Here is an 18,677-nt window from a genome sequence, read left to right as displayed (position 1 = left end):
AATTCTAGACCTGGTTTTTAAAAAAAGTTTTTAAGAACCCTATCTCAATGGAAAAAAGCTTGGTGTAGTGGTTGGTGTGCACCTGTAATTCTAGTGATGATGGGAAGCTTCAAGTAGGAGGTTGGGTCCAGGACAACCTCAGCAAAAAACCATATCCTAATCCAAAATAAACAGAGCAAAAAGGGCTGGAAGTGTGGCTCAAGTGGTAGAGTGTCTGCATAGCAAGCATGTAAAGCCCTGAGTTCAAATCCTAGTCCCACCAAAAAAAAAAAGTACATATATGTACATATAATTTTTAAATTATAACAAATTCTCTTATTTTGTGACTACTCTTTAGACAAATTTTCCATTAAGAATTCAAATTGCAATAAGTGCATCTCATCTAAAAGTACTTCCTGAGTACACTTTTCTCCTTGTTCTTTACAAGTGACCCTACTTCCAGAACTTAAATTATTTACACATAATCTCTAAAATTCATTTATAAGACAGTTTTATTATTTGTCTAGTATCTTGGTAAATAAATGACTTCTAATATGGGTTTGAGTCCATGGTTTAATTTAAAGGAAGACAAAAGCGGGTGTGTTTTGGAATTATTTTTAATTATGTAAAATATATGCTTTGGGAACTCTGTAGAGAAAGGAACCTGAGAATCCCACTGTGTTTCTTTAAAGATTTTTCTTACAGAGTAGCTGCTTGTCTTCCTATTGATGATGTATTAAGAATTCAGCTACTTAAAATTGGTAGTGCTATTCAACGACTTCGCTGTGAATTAGACATTATGAATAAAGTAAGTAAAATTAGTATGTTTGTCATTTCCTTGTTTAGTCAGACTAGAAAATTAGGATGCAGTGTTGGGACTAAGAGAGGTATCACTAGAGTCCAGTAATGTAGTCATGTAATTAGAGAAACACTTTTTTTACCTGTCATGTGTTTACATTAAGAATATATTAAAGTATAGGTTGAGCATTCTTAATCCACAGATTTTGGGCCATTTCCAATTTGGAGATTAGGAAAGTATACACATAAATATTACAAAATCTATAAAACCTCTTGTTCCAAGTTTGGTTAAAGGACAGTTGACCTATGAAACTTAAGCATTTCACTTGGGATCATACATAAAGAAACTCAGTGTTTTGCATTTCTCATATATGAATAACTTTATCAGACCTTGAGAAAATTATGAAATATTTGTTGGAATTTATCATGTGTTTTTATCCTAGAAGGTCATTTAGATCAGTGCCTGGGAAAAAAGTATGATATAAATTCAAAGGGAGAACTGCCTTAGAGAAGTTTCTTGATGATGCATGGTTAACTACATTACAGTGTAACCGTATGTCCCAGTAATAATTTTGTCTTAAAATTTTTAGTGTACTTCCCTTTGCTGTAAACAATGTCAAGAAACAGAAATAACAACGAAAAATGAAATATTCAGGTAACATCTTTATTATACATTTAATATAAATACATTCATAATCAAGTTTGAATTTCCGTGTATTTCCCTCCACTGTTTAAAAATTACACTCAGTAAATATAGGGAATAAACTCAGTTTAGGGGAAGGCCGCCATATTCCAAATAGAAGAAGGGGTACATAAGGGATTGTTCATAGCTAATGAGCATGAACTATCCTTTTTTTCCCTCAATTTTTAATAAAAATTTACCCTATCAGAGTATGTTCTTAGTGAACTTTACCATGAATGCCTCAGGCATTATTTCAGTCAGTGATCTGTTTTCTCCAAGTAGAGCATGCTTCTGAACACATACTGGTGCTGTTGGTTTAGGAATTACTTTTTGAAAAATTCATCACTATTATAAATCAGGAAGGTAAGGAACATATTGTCTGCAACACAATCAACTGCCCAAGGATGACCAAATAGGAAGTTTTCACTAAACTTAAAGAGTTTTAGGGTCATCATAGAAAATATTTAAACAAAACAGGAATGGTGCCAACCTCCTGAATCTCATGCTAATACTAAAGTCTAAAGTTTTGGTGTATAAAATTTTAAGATTAGAAACTAGCTTGTATCTTATTCTCCAAATTTCTTGTTTTAGTTTATCCTTATGTGGGCCAATGGCAGCTTACGTGAATCCCCATGGATACGTGCATGAGACGCTTACCGTATACAAAGCATGCAACTTGAATCTAATAGGCCGGCCTTCTACAGAGCACAGCTGGTTTCCTGGGTAATATGATGGTGATAGATGCTTTTTTTGTTGTTTCACCTTAACTAGACAGAAAAATCCAGAGTTCTAAGCAGGGCTGCTAGAATTGTAATAAGAAACAGGAATGGCATGACTAATTTAAATGTTTTTAAACATATCTCATTCCCTGGATAGGCAAAAATGCCTATTGTACTTTTTAAATTTTTTTCATATTATTAAATACAGGGAGAAAGAAGGTTGACAACTGCTGTGGTGTTTAAATCACTGTACAATACATCCAAAATTACTTTTTGCTGACAATTCATTCTAAAAATAAGCTGTTTGAGGACCCACTAAGACTATTCGTGGGTCATATTTGGCTCTAATATTAAACCAGATGTTTCTTAAGCAGGGATAGACTAGTAAGAATGTAGAAAGCACTGAATTCTGGTTTTCATCTAGTCTGTGATCCTTGCTAACTTGCTAGATTCCCTCTGTTTTGTCACCTTCAGGAGCCATATTAATCATTTGTTTTGAATTCTGGGTCAGGCTTTTTGCTTTGAAAGAAGACACACAGTGAGTAGGGATTAGTGATTGTCACCTCGTTTGGCATGGACTAAGAGTAGAGTTGTTAATGGAAGTAGTACATGTGGAATCCTACGCCTGCATAGTTTGGTTTATTGACTTTAACTATAGTGCCCTGATTTGTTCTTAATTCTTCAAATTTTGCCCAAGAACTTTCTGCATAATAGATTTATGTGATAGGCTTAGGGTACAGAAATGTTTTTCCTTAACTGCTATCTTCCCCTCATTTTATAGGTATGCCTGGACTGTTGCTCAGTGTAAGATTTGTGCAAGCCATATTGGATGGAAATTTACAGCCACCAAAAAAGACATGTCACCGCAAAAGTTTTGGGGTTTAACTCGATCTGCCCTGTTGCCCACAATACCAGACACGGAAGATGAATTAAGCCCCGACAAAGTAATACTTTGTCTGTAAGTGGACAGAGGGAAAGGTATATAACAAATGAGTATTCTCAAATCAGATCTCAAATTATTGCCTGTGATGGATATACACGTAAGTAACAGTTTCTTAGTTAAGGTGTATTTGAAAATTACACTTTCAGAGAAGATGAAAAGCAGTCTAGAATACAAGCTTGGTGTCAGGACAGCAAAGCATCACTAAAAGTGAAAATGTTTGCTGCATAAAACATTTTAATTAATCATCTGATCGATCCTGTGTATGGGACAGCATATTGGCACAGTGCTGTAAATGAAAGCTGGGGTGCCAAGTCTCTTCTTCAAAGAGGCAAAGCAGTGTACATTATTTTAAAAGGACTCTATTCTTTTCAACTTTAACTTCTCTCAGATATTGATTTGTAAATTCTGAAAATATTAAATATGCAGTTTGAGCTCAAAAATAATTTTCCTTTCCTTTATGTTTCTTATTGAAAAATAGTGTGTATTTGCACTATTTAGTTGAACCTAAACTATTGTGGAACAGAAGTGACAAAGCACATCCCTCGAATACAAGCCAGAGATGATTCTGTATGTTGTGATCAGTTTTATTCAGTGTAAATAAAGAAGAACTTAAAGCAGGATGACCCAAACTAATAAACATGTTCTTTGCTTAATGTAAAAGACATTCAGAAGAGAGTAATGTAGATAAAAGAAATAATTTGTAAGATAAAATTCTAGAAAGACTGCTGTCTGACCTATACCTCTTTGCTGACATATTCAAAGGTTTAGTGGATCCTTTTACATTTGTGTAATTAACTGGTTTTATGATATTCCTTCACTACTTTACATAATTCATGCTAATCAGGTAAAATGTTTAATCAAAGTATATTGAGGCCAGGAACAGACTGTTGACCTTCATTTATAAACTTTATGTGAGTAAATGAAAATAAACTCCACTTGCCCTGCAAAACTTATTTTTAACGCACAATAGTATTTTTACCTCTGCTCTCCAAAGGGTGCAAATCTCAGCGTATATTATTTGCTAATTTTTTTCTGATACGTAAAAATATGCATGACACTATTTAAAGGGGTTTTATATATGGCAAAGCCATGTATAGCTAAATGTGCACATTTATGGTCCAGACATTCTAGTACTACTTAAATATTTCAGTGTATTTTGTAAAACGTTTAGTTACTGACCTGGGTGCAGTTGTTTGAGGCTCCCCTTTCTTGCAACACAGCCCCTGTTAAACTGTTTATCACACTTCCTCTTAGTTGGGCTTTAACAGAAGTATTGTTGTTTGCCCATAGAGAACCAAAATGTTACAAATGGCTACACACAAAGGACAATCAATGATAAAACGTCAGAATATAGTAGCTAAAGCAAACGTACTTTGTGCTATACATCTATTTACCTCATGAAAGGATTAAGGGAACATATAACATAAACCAGATCCTTTTTAATTAATTAAAAAAACCCACTTCCTTTAAAATACTAGCACTTGATATATAAACACATTTACCTTCCAAAAATCAAAGGAAATATTACTAAATATCACTAAAATAATAGGCTCCAAGACTAACACTCAAGTTAATCCCATAAGAACTTTTCCAGGGTTTTCATTGATAGATAAAGGAGTCATTATGGCACACAATAACTTCATGGTAAAACACAGACTGCTAGGACGAATCCTCTATGAATAAATGCCACCCTGGATATAATTTTAGATAGCTGATAAATTTTCAAAATAAATATTTTTTTAGAGACATAATATTGGTAAATCAGGTAACAGCACTGTACAAAGTAATCCAATTATTTCCACTGCACACATTTTTTTTCAAGACAGGTTTTTTTTTTTTATTGTTTTTGAGACTTTTTCTGGGCTGGCTTCAAACTCGAGATCTTCCTGTAGCAGGAATTATAGGTGTATGCCACCAAGCACAGCAAGACTGTTACTTTTTAAGATCAATTACGCAAAAACAGCTTTTATTTTGAAATCTAAACAGATAATGATAGAAACCAAGTACAACCTATTCCAAAAGAATAAGATTCCATGACATACATCAAATTAAGAGGCAGTAGACTCTAGTTTACTGACTATAATTTCACAAAATAAGATAATTTTTCCAAAGAGGCATTCTCTAAACTGTTTCTTAAATTTCATGAAGAGGGACAGAAAACCAGTCTCACCAAAATTTTTCCACTTTTTAGTACCCAGCTATCATTTTAGGTCTTCTTTATATAACTTAGAAGTTCATCTTTTTCCATTTGATAACCACTTTTTTTCCACTGTTCACGCAACTGCTGTAACAGAGCTCCAATTTCCTTCCCAGAAGAAATGCCCACTTTCCTGATGTCATGTCCACTCACAGGAAAGGGGGGGATGGACCACTGCTGCATCTCCTTGAGGAGACTGTGCTCACCTTGGTACTTCAGCAGCTCACATACACGGCCAGTGGCATCAGGTTCCCTAGACTAAGTGCCAAAGAAACATTTAAAAACACTTGTATTTATCCTGAAGTTTAAATGATAAATCCTCACTAAGAAAATTTTCATTCCAAATCCACAGAATATTGTGTTTCAGCAAATTAGTTCTACAATTACCAAAAAATGACTTTATAACCAAGTCTAATATATACTTACATCTATAATGAAATCTTGATATGGTTTCAATGGTTCTGAACTATCTGTTGCTTTAATTAAGTCCTTCCTATTTTTAACTATAAATAAGCCAAGGTTTTTCTCTTCTTTTGAAATCTTCAACCTCAAATCCAATTTTGTGACGTCATCCTGCACTTTGAATAATGAGGCCAAGAGAGTCATTGGCTTTGGTGAACAACCTTCAACGTTTTTACAGATTTTGTTAAATTCTTCTAAACTTGAATTAGTAGGTAAACCTGTGGGCACAAAATCATTTTCACCTGATTTTAATGGCAAAAAAAGAATTCAATCATATCCTAAAACCACCATTGTCTTAGTATTAAAACCTGCGAAGTCTCTCTCAAGACTTAGGGAAAGCCTTAACATGTTTCCATTAACAAGCTGTATCAGGAGTTCAGAGAAAGTAGCCATCACTCCTGACTTCCCACTAATAAATTAATATCCACGCTCCACTCAATAATTTTGTTTTGGTCTAGATATTAGAGTTCCCTGAAGTGTGAAAAACCATATTATCTCACTATTCTTAGTATCAATTATAACATTAACCCATTTCTGTGTATAAGGCATTCTTTTAACAGTGGTTTCCATGTATGAACTCACTCCCTTTAGTCTTATGAGATAGGTACTGTTATTTTTCTAACCCCTGTTCTGATCAGAAACTAACCAAAGTCACAAAGGTGGTAACTGGCACAGTGTCAGCAAAGCCAAATCTTGGAGCTGTTCCCAGAGTTTACCTTGGGATTCCATTTATTCACTTAGAATTCATCAGCTATGTGAGTCAAGACATTTTTTCCTTATGAATTATAAACTGTCTCATTACCAAAAATTTACATATTTCATAACTTGTTCTCACCTATATGAGGAGCCACATCAAGATCATAGATCAGGTGAATTAAATGATTTACATGGTTACCAATAAGAATTTTTTTCAGTTCCACCCAAATCCTCTCTCCTGATATTCCAGCCAAGCCTTTTGCATTTTCCGCAATTGCTTTCAGAGTCTCAGGATCATGGTCACCAGGTTTATCTACAATTCTGCCATAAAACCTGCAAGACAAAATCCTCACAATTTATGACTTCTGTATTGCCATATCACCAGAAAAGTCTGTTTTTCACTTTCATTTTTTTTCAGAAGAGAAAAACCCAAGATTAATTACAATGTAGGTAACCTTAAAATCAGCAAGAACTAGAACCCCAGTGACTCAAGTTCACTTCAAGCTTTGACTAAGAATCACTGCTACTCATAAAACCATCCAGGCATTTCACACTTAACAGTCTAAGTTCTAAATATGTATACTTTTTTCACTAGTCATTTAGTAGCATTTTCTGTCTGCCAGTGTCATTTTGTGATGAGGCAACATATTTCCATAGCACCTAAAGCTCTAAGCCTTATGAAGGCAAACACTTTCAGTTGTTAATTACTGTGATCAAGCTCTTGACACAGTGCTTGGCCTGTGATAAGCACTCAAGTCACAGGATCAATGAAGGAAAATACTACTTAACAAAAAGAAAGGTGGACATCTTTAAAGTGATTTAAAGATTTCTAATGGAAAAGATCATATACAGTGTAGTAAGTATGCATATTTTGGGATGAAAATACCATATGAAGTATGTAAGTCATGGGGTGCTACCTCACCATTGGAGACAGACATTTGAGATATCACCATTTTGTACACATACCTGCTCCATATTGCACATGTAGTATTGTGCTCTGGTGGCATAAAAAACTTTAATTTTTTGGTTTCAAAGTTTGTAAAGTTTTTTACCTGAAATATCTTAAAATTCGAAGATAATCTTCTTGTATTCTCTGGTTTGCATGCCCAACAAATCTAACTTTCTTATTTTTTAAATCTGCGAAACCATTAAAGTAATCAAATAGAGTGCCATCAAAACCTATTCATTAGAAAAGAGGGGAGAAAAATCATTATTAACAAGAATCTGACAAAACCTACTACAAACAGTAAAAATGCAGCAAGGTTAAATGCTACAAAATTAGCTAGGTGCCCATGGCTCATGCCTGTAATCCTTGCTACTCAGGAGGCAGAGATCAGGGGGATTGCAGTTCTTAGCCAGCCTGAGGAAAACAGTTCACGAGACCCTATTTCAAAAAATCCTTCACAAAAATAGGGCTGGTGGAGTGGTTCAAGGTGAAGGTCCTGGATTCAAGCCCCAGTACCACAAAAAAAGTACAAAATTAAAATATAGATAGTAATAATATTAGTATACATTACTACCAAATGGGAGAAAGAATAAAGGAAGAATAAAGGGCTGCCTTTAGAAGTAAAAAGATAATGCCTCCAAGAATAAAGTAAAAAAGCAACGTGTCAGACCTATATGAGGGGTGAAGCGAACAGGCACCAGACAAGATACTAACCCAAGTTAGTGCAAGAAAATAAACAATACCCAAAATAATCTGGAAAACATAACAAAAGTAGAAGAATCCATAGGGAAGTATTTTATAATCCTGAAATTAGACCTTTTAACTTGACAAAGCAAAACAGAATCATAATACCAGAAATAATAACTATACAAAAGATCAAATAAGCCTGTTGGCAAAAGCTACTACCACACAGAAAGTTGTAAAGTGACATTCTAAGAAAATTTATGTAAGTCATTATTAATAGAGACAAATGGCTATTTCTATAATATGTAAAAACTCTTACAGAAAACAGGCTAAAAGATGGGAATATATGTCTCTAACAATGAAGTCTCCACCCCGCCCCCCGCAACTGGTGGGAGAGGGGTTTGAACTCAGGGCTTCATGCTTGCTAAGTGGGTGCTTTGCCACTTGAGCCACAGCTCCAGCCTTTTTTGCTTGGGTCATTTTGGAGATAGCATTTCATTTTATGCCCCAGCTGGCCTGGACCATCATCCTCCTATTTTAGGTTTTCCACTGTTGCTGGGATGACAGGCGCACGCCGCCCGGCTCAGCTTTTCTGTTATGAGATGGGGTCTCAAACTTTTTTGCCCAGGATTGCCTGTGTCTAGGCTCAACAATAACAAAGATGCTGAAGTCACTGACCACTGACTGCCAGGGAACTGGGAGAGAAGAAACAGTGGACATGTGTGCATGAAAGATAACAAGAGAAAGAGTGCCATGGAGTGTGTGCAATGCATGTGTGCACACATTTCCTTGCACTGTTTAGATGCAGACAATAAATTAAAAAACAGAAGTGTAAATATGTCAGGCACTGTTCTAAACATTTACAGTCTTTAACTCTCTTGATCTTCACAACAGCCCTACAAAGGAAACCAGCATTAACACATCCATGTTATGGATGGTGAGAGTGATGCAGTGAGAATCTGAACCCAGGGAGTTTGGCTCCAGCAACATGATAGATTGTCTTCTAGAAGACATTAATGCCACTTAAGTTGGAGAACATTTCCAGAATGAGGATTTCACTTGAAGGCATTCTAACAGACTGAATTAGAACACTGTCTTATCTCCATATATTACCTAAAAACATAGAATTTATTGTGAGATCTCTGCGTTCAGCATCTTTCTGCCAATCAGTTGTGAATTCTACCTCAGCATGTCTTCCGTCAGTGGTGACATCAATCCGTAGTGTAGTAATTTCAAAATTTTCATCATGAAGCTGCAATTAAATACAAGTTGGTTTTTTTCTTTTAACAATGCTTAGTATCACTGATAGAAAATTTCATCAAGACATGGTACTATAATTAGTTGTAGCTTATGTCTTTTTAAACTCAACTAGAATACATATCTGACACTGAAAAAAATTCAAAGACAGACCTAAAGAATGAGTTATTGTCTTAAAAATACCTACCGTGATTGAGTTTGATACAAAAACAGGGCAACTCTGACAAGTGGTGTGGCAGAAAGGAGGAGCCCTCAAAAAAAAAAATTCTCGTCATTCAATTTCACAGCAAACTATTCTCTTACAGTTTTTTGACAGCTCTAGTTTGCAAAGAGCTGAATATTAATATATCCCATTGAGCAAAAAAGTGAAGGGAAGTAATACCTTTACAGTTCCTTTACTGGTACTCCCCAATGAAGCTACAGTGCTCCATGTATCTTGGGAAGAGAAACTGTCTTCAGCTGGGAAAGCTGAGTACCTTCATAACAGAGTGACATGAGCTCAGCCCTGAAAATTAAGTAGGACCTTAATGTGGGGACAAGCACATTTCAAATAAAAGGAAGATCAAAGGAACAGTGGAGAAAGAAGAGTAAATGTTAAAGGAAAAGTGTATGTGACAAACAGCACATCAGCAGTAGTCAAGAAGAAGTTTGGAATCTTCATTAGGAAATAAAAACCATGAATGAGCACATGCTGTACTGATACTCTCCCTATAAAATTCTGTAACTCGGGTATTTGAAACACATTTATCCATGAAAGGAAAGAGCCTGAGATAGGGAAAGCTACTTGAAACTTATTACAAGAAATGATTAGACCTTCAATCCAGAATTCCGCCCCCCCCCCACAACCCAGCAGAAAAATAGAGATTAACTCTCTTAGAAAGGGGTGGACCAAAAATAATCAGAACTGAGCTGGGTGTGGTGAGGGTGCCTCAAACCTGTAATCCTAGCTACTCAGGAGGCAGATGCAGGAAGGATCTTGGCTCCAGGAAAGCCTGGCAGAAAAGTTGTGAGACTCCATCTCAATCAATGGCTGGGTGCAATAGTGCATGCCTGTTATCCCAGCTAGGAGGGCAAACATAAACAGGAAGATTGTGGTCTAGGCCAACCCAAGCATAAAGCAAGAACATATCAAAAATAACCAAGCAAAAAGTGCTGACTGTGGACTCAAGTGGTAGAGAGTCTACCTAGCAAGCACGAGGCCCTGAGTTCAACCAAACCCCAGTACCACAAAAATACAATCAGACTTGTGTGCCAGACACTGATGATCATGAGAAGGAAACATCACAATGAAAATAGTAAGTTTAAATCAAGGTTTATACTTTTTCCCCCTTCAACTTGGTTTTCAAAACAACCATGCTTATAACACTAGGAGGACACCTCTCTGATTTCTCCTAATGAAAACTCCTACACTGGGAGTCCCACTACTAAATAGCTAATATTTCCCATGCAGAACTACAACACAGTCATCATGTTATTTTGCTAAAAATATATGATAGCCAAAGAATACTGACCTTTAAAGAAAGCCAATATGAAAGATAGAAAATGTTCAAAGGAAACAAAGATTTTGACAAACAACTACAACTGATAACCTAAGGAAAATCAAAGAAGTTATTACAGGAACAGGAAGCTGTAAAAGAAATAGTCATATACCCACAGTCACACTTCAGTCAACAATGGACAGCATATATGACAATGATACCATAGATTGTAATGAAGCTGAATAATCTCCTTCACCTAGTGACACTAGCCATCATAAACATCATGGTGCATTGCATTACTCATGTTTGTGTCGATGCTGGTGTAAACAAACCTACTATGCTGCAAGTAGTATAAATATATACAAAGCACTTATGTATATAGTATATACTAATGACTATACTTATAGTGCATTTTAGTGACTGTATAGTACACATTTAATGACAATTGCACAGAATTTGTACAATTACATATAGTTCATATTAAATGACTTACTAGTAGTTTATGTATTTAACACTATACCTTTTATGGTTATTTTAGAATGTACACCTTTTGCTTATATAAAATATGTTAGCTGTAAACTGGCTTCAGGCAGGTCCTTTAGGAGGTATTACAAAGGAAGGCATACTTATCTAAGATGACAGCTCCATTCATTGTCAGTGCCCAAGAACTTCCAGTGGGCCAAGTTGTGGAAGAAGAAGACAGTGATACTTATAATCCTGATCCATAAGTATTATATTAGGCTTAGGCAAGTGTGTAAGTGTGTGTATGTGTGTGTCTTGTTAACAAAAAGATTATAAAAGAAAAAAAACAGGAAAACACTTGTAGAATAAAGACGTGAAGAATTTTTTTGGTACTGTATAATGTGGTCTAAGCTACGTATTATTATGAAAAAGTCAAGAAGTTTTTAATGAAAATTGCCTGGCAACAAATTTCTCAGATCATATCCCTGTGAACTGATATATCACACTGTATACTAAGAAACACCTCTTGAAAATTTAAAAGCCACAGAAGTTGCAAATAGAAATAAGTTGGGAGATCAAGATGGAAAGAAAAATAAGACATGCAGACAGAAGAATAAAAGCCCAATGATAAAACTAGAATATCAGCCCTGTCCCAGCACCCAAATAACAGAAGTTTCCAAAGAAAAGACATTTAACAAAGGGGATGAAATTATGAAAGAAACACAAATGTCCCATTAAGTACCCTACACAATGAATTAAAAATAAATCAAAATCAAGACACACCACCTTCAAATTAAAAATACTAGTGCTAGAAAGATCAAAAAGGCTTCCAAAAGAAAAAAAAAAAGCTAAGTTTCAAACAAAGGAGATAACCAAATGGAACTGGATTTCTTAAAGGCAGTCTTAAAGCTAGCAAAGCCTTTAAATTTCTGAATGAAAATTACTCCCAGTCTAGAATTCTGCAGCCAACAAAATTATCAAACCAGTGTGGGGGTAAAATAAGAGTATCTCATACATGTAAGACTCCCTTAGGTTTCCGACTACTAATAAGAGGACATAAACCAAGAAAAAAGGCCAAGGAAAGTGCTACAGAATCAGAATTGGGGTGGGAAGATGTATCAGGTGAAATGTCTCAAAGAAAAAAAAAAAAACTGTTAATGTGTTTAACTATTTTGAGAGAACTTTACAGAGTACATGAAAAAATGAGTGGTACATGAAAAGCTACATAAAATAAAAATGCTATTAACTGCAAAAACAAAACAACCATGCAACACAAGAAATATAATCATAACATACTCCACAATGCAGCTGTAAACAATATAAAGTCATAAATGTAAGTTCTGAGTATTGATTTAACCAAAAATTATAACAAACATATTGGAAAGATAGGGAAGGAAGAATCAGTTGTACTTGCTATTGAGAAAGGGTGTGGTGAGAAAGCTAAATCATCTTTCCATGTAGGAAGTCAGTGGATAACATCTTAAAACCAGGAAATTAAACCCCAAAACTACAGCATACAAAAGCCCCCTCCCCCCCCAACACATATCCCGAAATTGTGGAGATAAGAGGTAAGTATCAAACTTAGTCAAAGGCTGCAATGCAGGAGAATGGAAGATTTAGGGTGAGGGAAGAAAACACTGCCATTTTAATTAGGCTTTGTTTTTGTTACTTACTTTTTCAACTACAAAAAAAATTAAGTTTTAAGTAATTACAAAAATGCGAATGCAATTAACTGTCAGACTTCTACTTACCCTGGCAGTAATTGTCCCATGCTTTTCTCCTTTGTTGTTGATCATCCGAATGCCGGCTGCCTGAAACATCTCCTTCATCTGAGTAGGGGTGGCAGTGGTAGCAAAATCCACATCTTGAGGCTTCACCCCATTTAATAAATCCCTCACTGCTCCTCCTGCTATTCTTAACTCATGGTTCTCTTTCACGAATAATTCTGAGGTGACAGAAAGAACATTTTTATAACAATGTGTTTCAAAAGAAGTATGAGGTTTTGCCATCTATTAGGGACAGTAGATATCATTTAACCGATCCTTTTTATATGAAAATAAGAACAAGGCCGAAACACATGAAATGGCTTTACTGCGGTAGAATGCCTCCAAGAACTGCGGGTGAAGAACTTTCAGAATTTTCCTTTTGATGATTTAGAAGATAATTCGGAATTCCACAATGCCTTAAGGTCATCAATAAAAATATGAATTATTACCAAAGAGTAAAGAAAACAATTCTGCTTTTTTTTTTTTTTTTACAGTTTATGTGTTATTTATGGGCATACTTTAGAAATGGCAAGTGTTCTCATACTTCTCTTTTGTAAGTAGGTAAGAAGCAGTATGTTCCTGCATGAAACTATCACGTGTCTATGATAAATGTTACGGCCAAGAATGCTCCAGAAATACCCTGCATATACTGTTTGAAACCAGCTTGTACCTGTACTTGAGGTAGAAACATATGAACACTGGAACTACTATAAACACCTACAATTTGTAGGTGAGGACATGGCCAGGTCCACTACAACTACGCCAATATGGACAAGTGACACCATACCAAACCTAATGAGACTGACATCCACAACTGGCCTGATATGACTAGCTAAACCTTGATATCACTATAAGCTGGCCTGCCACCCACAACTAGGTCCTGGTGTTCTGTAGAACATAAACGATTTCACAGAATATTAGTATCAGACATTCTTTGATCACAACAGATCAAGACACTTGTGTAATCATGTCTGAACACAGCCAAAATATGAACACTGTCCAAGACACACCCTGTGATAGTTCCTATGAGTGGCTGCTCCTTACTTACCGCCAACTTTAATCTATCAATATATTCTCATCATCTAGGTAAGAAGATGGCTGAAAGCATCTAATCCACTGCAAATAATCCACTTCCTTAAACCCTCTCTAAAACAAACTAATATAATAAGCTCAAATATCACAAGTCCTTTCTAAAACCCTCTTACTGGGAGACCCCAGGTTCTCCATGGGCAGCATCCTCCCTCACTTGCAAGGAGGAGCAATCCGATTTGGTGTATCCCTGGGGGTTTTTGGCTGAATTGACAGAACCCATCAAACTTGTTGCATCCTAATCACAACTCTACCCCACTTCTGTTCTTTGTCATCCCCACACTCCTCTCCTACCCATTCTTACCAAATCTTTCAGGCCCACCCTGAAGACTCCTGATATGACTTGCTTAACATTACAAATGCTTCCTCTCTTTACCTTCTTAACTAAATCTGAACTCTCCCACAAGTTACAATTTCCACAAGCCCTTTCCAAAGGAAGAGCTCATATTAACTCCGTATTTCCAATCAAGTCTTACTAGCCATATATCTCTGCTAAGGGTTTTTTTACATTTTTACAAATGTAAAAATCATGTATGCTAGTCACATTTCCTAAAATCTCACAATTAAGGATTTAAAAGTTTTTAATACAATTGAGGAAAGGCATACAAAGGCATATTTATCATCTGTGTGGAACAATACTTGCAAAAATGGTAAGACATGACTTTGACCTGAAACAGGAGGAACTATCAAGCTAAACTCTTACTCCTCAATTGTTGATATTTTCAATCTTATAGGAAACACGGATATATTCAACAATCCAAAAGACACTGCAAGCTGCATACTCACTCAGTGAAAGTCAAACCTAATGCAACCAAATCTAATTGTAAGTTTAAGTCAAAGACTTCAGAAATGCAAAATCTCATCATTCTAAAGTGTCAGTTTGCTCCAGCTACCACATCTGATGGTAATTCTTGTTAATTATTCTTGATAGTACTCCCATAGACCATACATGAATGTGTCAGAAAACTTTCATAATTACTGTGCATCTTTTTAGTTTTCATAAACTTCTCTTCCCTTTACAATTTTGATTTTTGAGTGCTGAGACTAGAATGAGGTGTTAGGGATGGTGAGTGAGAGATGCAAGTAGGAAGACCACTACACAGCATGATTATTACTACTGCAAATCAGATGATCTGCACCAAGAGTGTCCAAACCTCAATAGCATTCCGTTGTTGCTGCTGTCCCAAATGCCAAAATGATCACTTTGACATCAAATTCCATGGAATGCTGTCACTGACCAGTGATTACGGACACAGCCAAAGGACCAATGAAGTCCTGTCTACTACAATAACCACATAACTCAGGCAAAAGTGAAGTATATACAGAATTTTACTCTCATCTCTAAAACAGGGAAATAACCTTTTCTGCCACTAGAACTACGGTTGTACTAAAGCTGAAGAAAAATGAAATATATGAAATAGCCTGGCAAATTATGACAATAATGACTATAATACACTCTAGACCCCCTAGTTTTGGCAACTGTAAACTAATTTTATTCATGGCAAAACAGACACTAAGATTTGAGAACCATGTTATAGCCACAAAGGCTTTGTATATTTTTGTGCATTTTGTTTTCAATACAAGGCATTATTTTTACCATGGCATCCAAACAAAGTAGAAAATATGTTACTTGATTTTTTCGTTGTTGATGGATGCACTCAAAGAGTCTACTCTTGCCATTTCTACTGTAGCCTCAAAAAGTCACATTTCATGTCCATATTCCATTTTTCAGTGTTTCCAGGGCAGGATCCTAGAAATACCCACTAGCTCTATCCTACACAATTTAGGTTCTTACTTCCTTAGGACTTCATTCTCCAGGTGAAGAAAAGCAGCTCTGAAACTCAGGTTTAGAAATGCAGAACGATCAGCGATAGGCTTTCAAGAGTTAATTACCTTTCTCCAAGAGAGCTCTTACAGCAGAGAACAGGGAAGACTGGGGATTGGGAAGGGCACAGAAAGAAAGAAAAGGTTCAATCAGACCCAAATTGTAGCTTTTAGATCTGTGCTGTTCAAACAGCAGCTGCTAACCACTGTGGTTATCAGGCACTTGAAATGAGGGGAGTCTGAACCAAGACATGCTATACTGTTAAATCCTTGCCAGATTTGGAGGCGTACGAGAATATAAAATATCTCAGTAATCCAGTGATAGTATCTTAGTTATAGTGGATTGAACATGATGTGAAATAACATTATTGAAAGTAATTGCAGCCACTTTCTTTTACCTTTTCAACGTGCTTAACAGAAAAATTCATATTACATATGGACATATATTTTTTTATTGGACAGTGAGTTTCTGGCATTTTCCTACTCTGATTAAACCATGGTAAAACTATCAGCATAAAAAAATAAAAAGTTGCATCTAATTCTCTACTTCAATTCCACCTACAGAACCCAAAAGAATCAAGGGATCTGAATGGAGGATGGATAGAGGAGCTATTTGCTTTAAAATTGTTATTCTTACGTTATTCCCAAGGTTATTTTCCTGTTTTTGAAATTAGGTAGTGGCTTTTTAGGTACATATTGTTCAGAAGTAATCTGTAGAGTTTTTATAAAAAACAGGTGCCTATCCTTCCCAGAGTCTAGTTTAGTAGGCTATGGAGAGAAGCCCAGCATCTGTGTATTTTAAAAACCCCAAGTGAATCAAAGGGACAGTGAGGGCTGCAAAGCACCCCGTAGGTCATTTTTATATATACAGAACTAATGTATTCCCCAAAGCACCCTGAAATACCCACAGGTCTTGAAATGCACATCAGTAGCTGACATCCAGGACCAATACTGACAAAATGTGGTAACAGTAAGTACAAGCTTCAATCAGGAACTTAGCTAAAGCCATTTCCTGTGACCCTCTCAGGTAAGTTTTGCCTGTGCACAAATGGAGGTAACTCCTATTTGCTTCTGCCTTCAGTTTTCTCAGAAAGCAATTATTTTCTTTCTCAGAAAGGAAATCAGATTCGGTGTTTACAAAATGGGCTCTGACATCAGACTGCACAAGCTTCAACCCTAGCTCTTCCAGTTACTAGTTATGGAAATGGGCAACGCACTTCATATCCTAAACATGTTTCCTCCACTATATGCTACAAGAAAGCACACTTGCTCATGTTAGTCCAGCTAATCCCACCAAGGGTGGCAAGTGCAGTACTTCACACAGCCTACAGAAAAGTCATGTTTTTTACTGCAGCAACTTCTTGCTTCTTCCAGTGACTTGGCTATAGATGGGGATTACTCACAAAAGCCTTTCTTTCATCACCCCAACAACAAAAATATCTGCATGTTGGTTAAAAAATGTTAATCCTGTGCTTCTCTGTGTACAAAGCAAGACTCTCACCTGTCAGACTCTTCAACCCTTCTGTGAAAAGCGACTGGAATTCTGGGGACTGCAACTTCATTGTAAACAGGTATCGCTTCAGAAGGCACAGTCTACTCCAACTACAGCTCAGTACCCGCCTGTGCCAAGGGCTTGACAGGTGCCTCAACATCTGGAGGGAAAGTCACCAACCACACATCTACAGGGAAAGCAGGCACGCAGGCCAATTAAACTTAAAGGTGAAGGAAAATAAACGCTCTTTCAATAAGCAACCGCGAGAAATTCACCTGTCCAGATGAGAAACTGAACACGTGGCTGAAGGCCCACCAAACCTAAGCTTGCAGCTGCCCAGGTCTGCACTCCTGATGCACTGCTATGCCCACACCACATTGCACTGTTGCCGATCCTTTCCCGAGAAGGGGTCTTCAGGTTCATCGCGAGGAGCACAGGGTCCCCGAAAGGGAACTTAGACGTGCAGGAACAGCTGGTCTCCTCCAGAACACGTCAGTCCCATGTGGCTATCACCCTACGTGCCCACCTGCACCTGACTCGGGGGTATTTCCTCTCACAGGAGAAAAGCTATCCTGCCATGACTTTGCTGCCTGCATTTTTCTCATCTTTTCCCTCGTCCTTCCCAGAAGGTCCTCTCAAAAGACCCCAAGGTGAGTGACTGGGACGATCTGCCCCGTCCTGGGAGAGCAGGTGTGGCATCTCCCACAAGGGGGCGGGTTCCCCTCACTCTGGCCACGTGGGCAGTGAAGTCCGACTGTCCTTCCCTTCCACTTCCACCTCAACCCAAGAAATCGCTGGGGATCCTGAACCCAAAAGGACAGGTCCCGTCCCCACAAAAGCTTAGCGAGAAAAACCCTTGGAGACAAAGCGCGAGGAGGGGAAAGCGCAGTACAAAGGCCGATGAATCAGCGTCCGCGGTCAGTGGGACGTGGCGGGGACACGACCTCCACCCTGAGCGTTTTCAGCCCGCACCTCGCTGCCGCCTCTCCCCGGCCTCGCTCGGCCAGTGCGGGAGTGGGGCGAGGAGGGGAGAGGAGGGACTGCAGACCCCTCCCGCCGCGAACGCCCGCTTACCGGCCCGGCGCCTCGCGGTGACGCGCACTTCCGGAACAGCGAGCGTGGTGACGTCACTGACGCCCGAAGGTCGGCAGCGAATGAGGAGTCGCAGCAAGACGTGGGCGGAACCCAGCCTGGCTCTCCTGC

At 37.5% G+C, this 18,677-nt stretch overlaps 2 protein-coding genes across 4 annotated transcripts in view; one reads left to right on the top strand and one right to left on the bottom strand.

The window, feature by feature from the left end:
- The window catches only part of Crbn (cereblon), a 25,577-nt gene extending 21,503 nt beyond the window's left edge, over positions 1-4,074 (top strand). Inside the window, exons 8-11 of the mRNA XM_020186513.2 lie at positions 672-787; positions 1,368-1,432; positions 2,051-2,182; positions 2,960-4,074. Of these exons, the coding sequence (XP_020042102.1) occupies positions 672-787; positions 1,368-1,432; positions 2,051-2,182; positions 2,960-3,140 (494 nt within the window). The 3' untranslated portion in view covers positions 3,141-4,074. The remainder of the gene's footprint in view (positions 1-671; positions 788-1,367; positions 1,433-2,050; positions 2,183-2,959) is intronic.
- On the bottom strand, positions 1,421-18,677 carry Trnt1 (tRNA nucleotidyl transferase 1). Of its 3 annotated transcripts, none has more exons than XM_074044278.1 (8): positions 18,549-18,677; positions 17,484-17,661; positions 13,055-13,248; positions 9,220-9,358; positions 7,529-7,655; positions 6,616-6,809; positions 5,745-5,998; positions 1,421-5,576 (listed from the first exon to the last, which is right to left on the bottom strand). In XM_074044278.1, exons 2-8 carry the CDS (start codon positions 17,632-17,634, stop codon positions 5,328-5,330), a joined length of 1,308 nt encoding a protein of 435 aa, XP_073900379.1. In that variant the 5' UTR covers positions 17,635-17,661; positions 18,549-18,677; the 3' UTR covers positions 1,421-5,327. The 3 variants fall into 3 exon arrangements, with proteins under 3 accessions (XP_073900379.1, XP_073900380.1, XP_020042103.1); XM_074044279.1 differs by lacking the exon at positions 18,549-18,677 and adding an exon at positions 18,367-18,389; XM_020186514.2 differs by lacking the exon at positions 18,549-18,677 and adding an exon at positions 17,750-18,338.

The sequence above is a fragment of the Castor canadensis genome, chromosome 10 (assembly GCF_047511655.1).
Source record: "Castor canadensis chromosome 10, mCasCan1.hap1v2, whole genome shotgun sequence".
NCBI classification, from domain to species: Eukaryota; Metazoa; Chordata; class Mammalia; order Rodentia; family Castoridae; genus Castor; species Castor canadensis.
This window is presented reverse-complemented; position numbering and strand designations above follow the sequence as displayed.

Bases quoted from the DNA above. Each gene is read 5' to 3' on its own strand.
- Trnt1 (XM_074044278.1), bottom strand. From the start codon at position 17,634: ATGTTGAGGCACCTGTCAAGCCCTTGGCACAGGCGGGTACTGAGCTGT. The intron at 6,810-7,528 runs GTAAAAAACTTT...TTTGTCTTGCAG, and splicing joins CGAATTTTAAGATATTTCAG to GTTTTATGGCAGAATTGTAG. The intron at 5,577-5,744 runs GTAAGTATATAT...TTTGGCACTTAG, and splicing joins ATCAAGATTTCATTATAGAT to TCTAGGGAACCTGATGCCAC.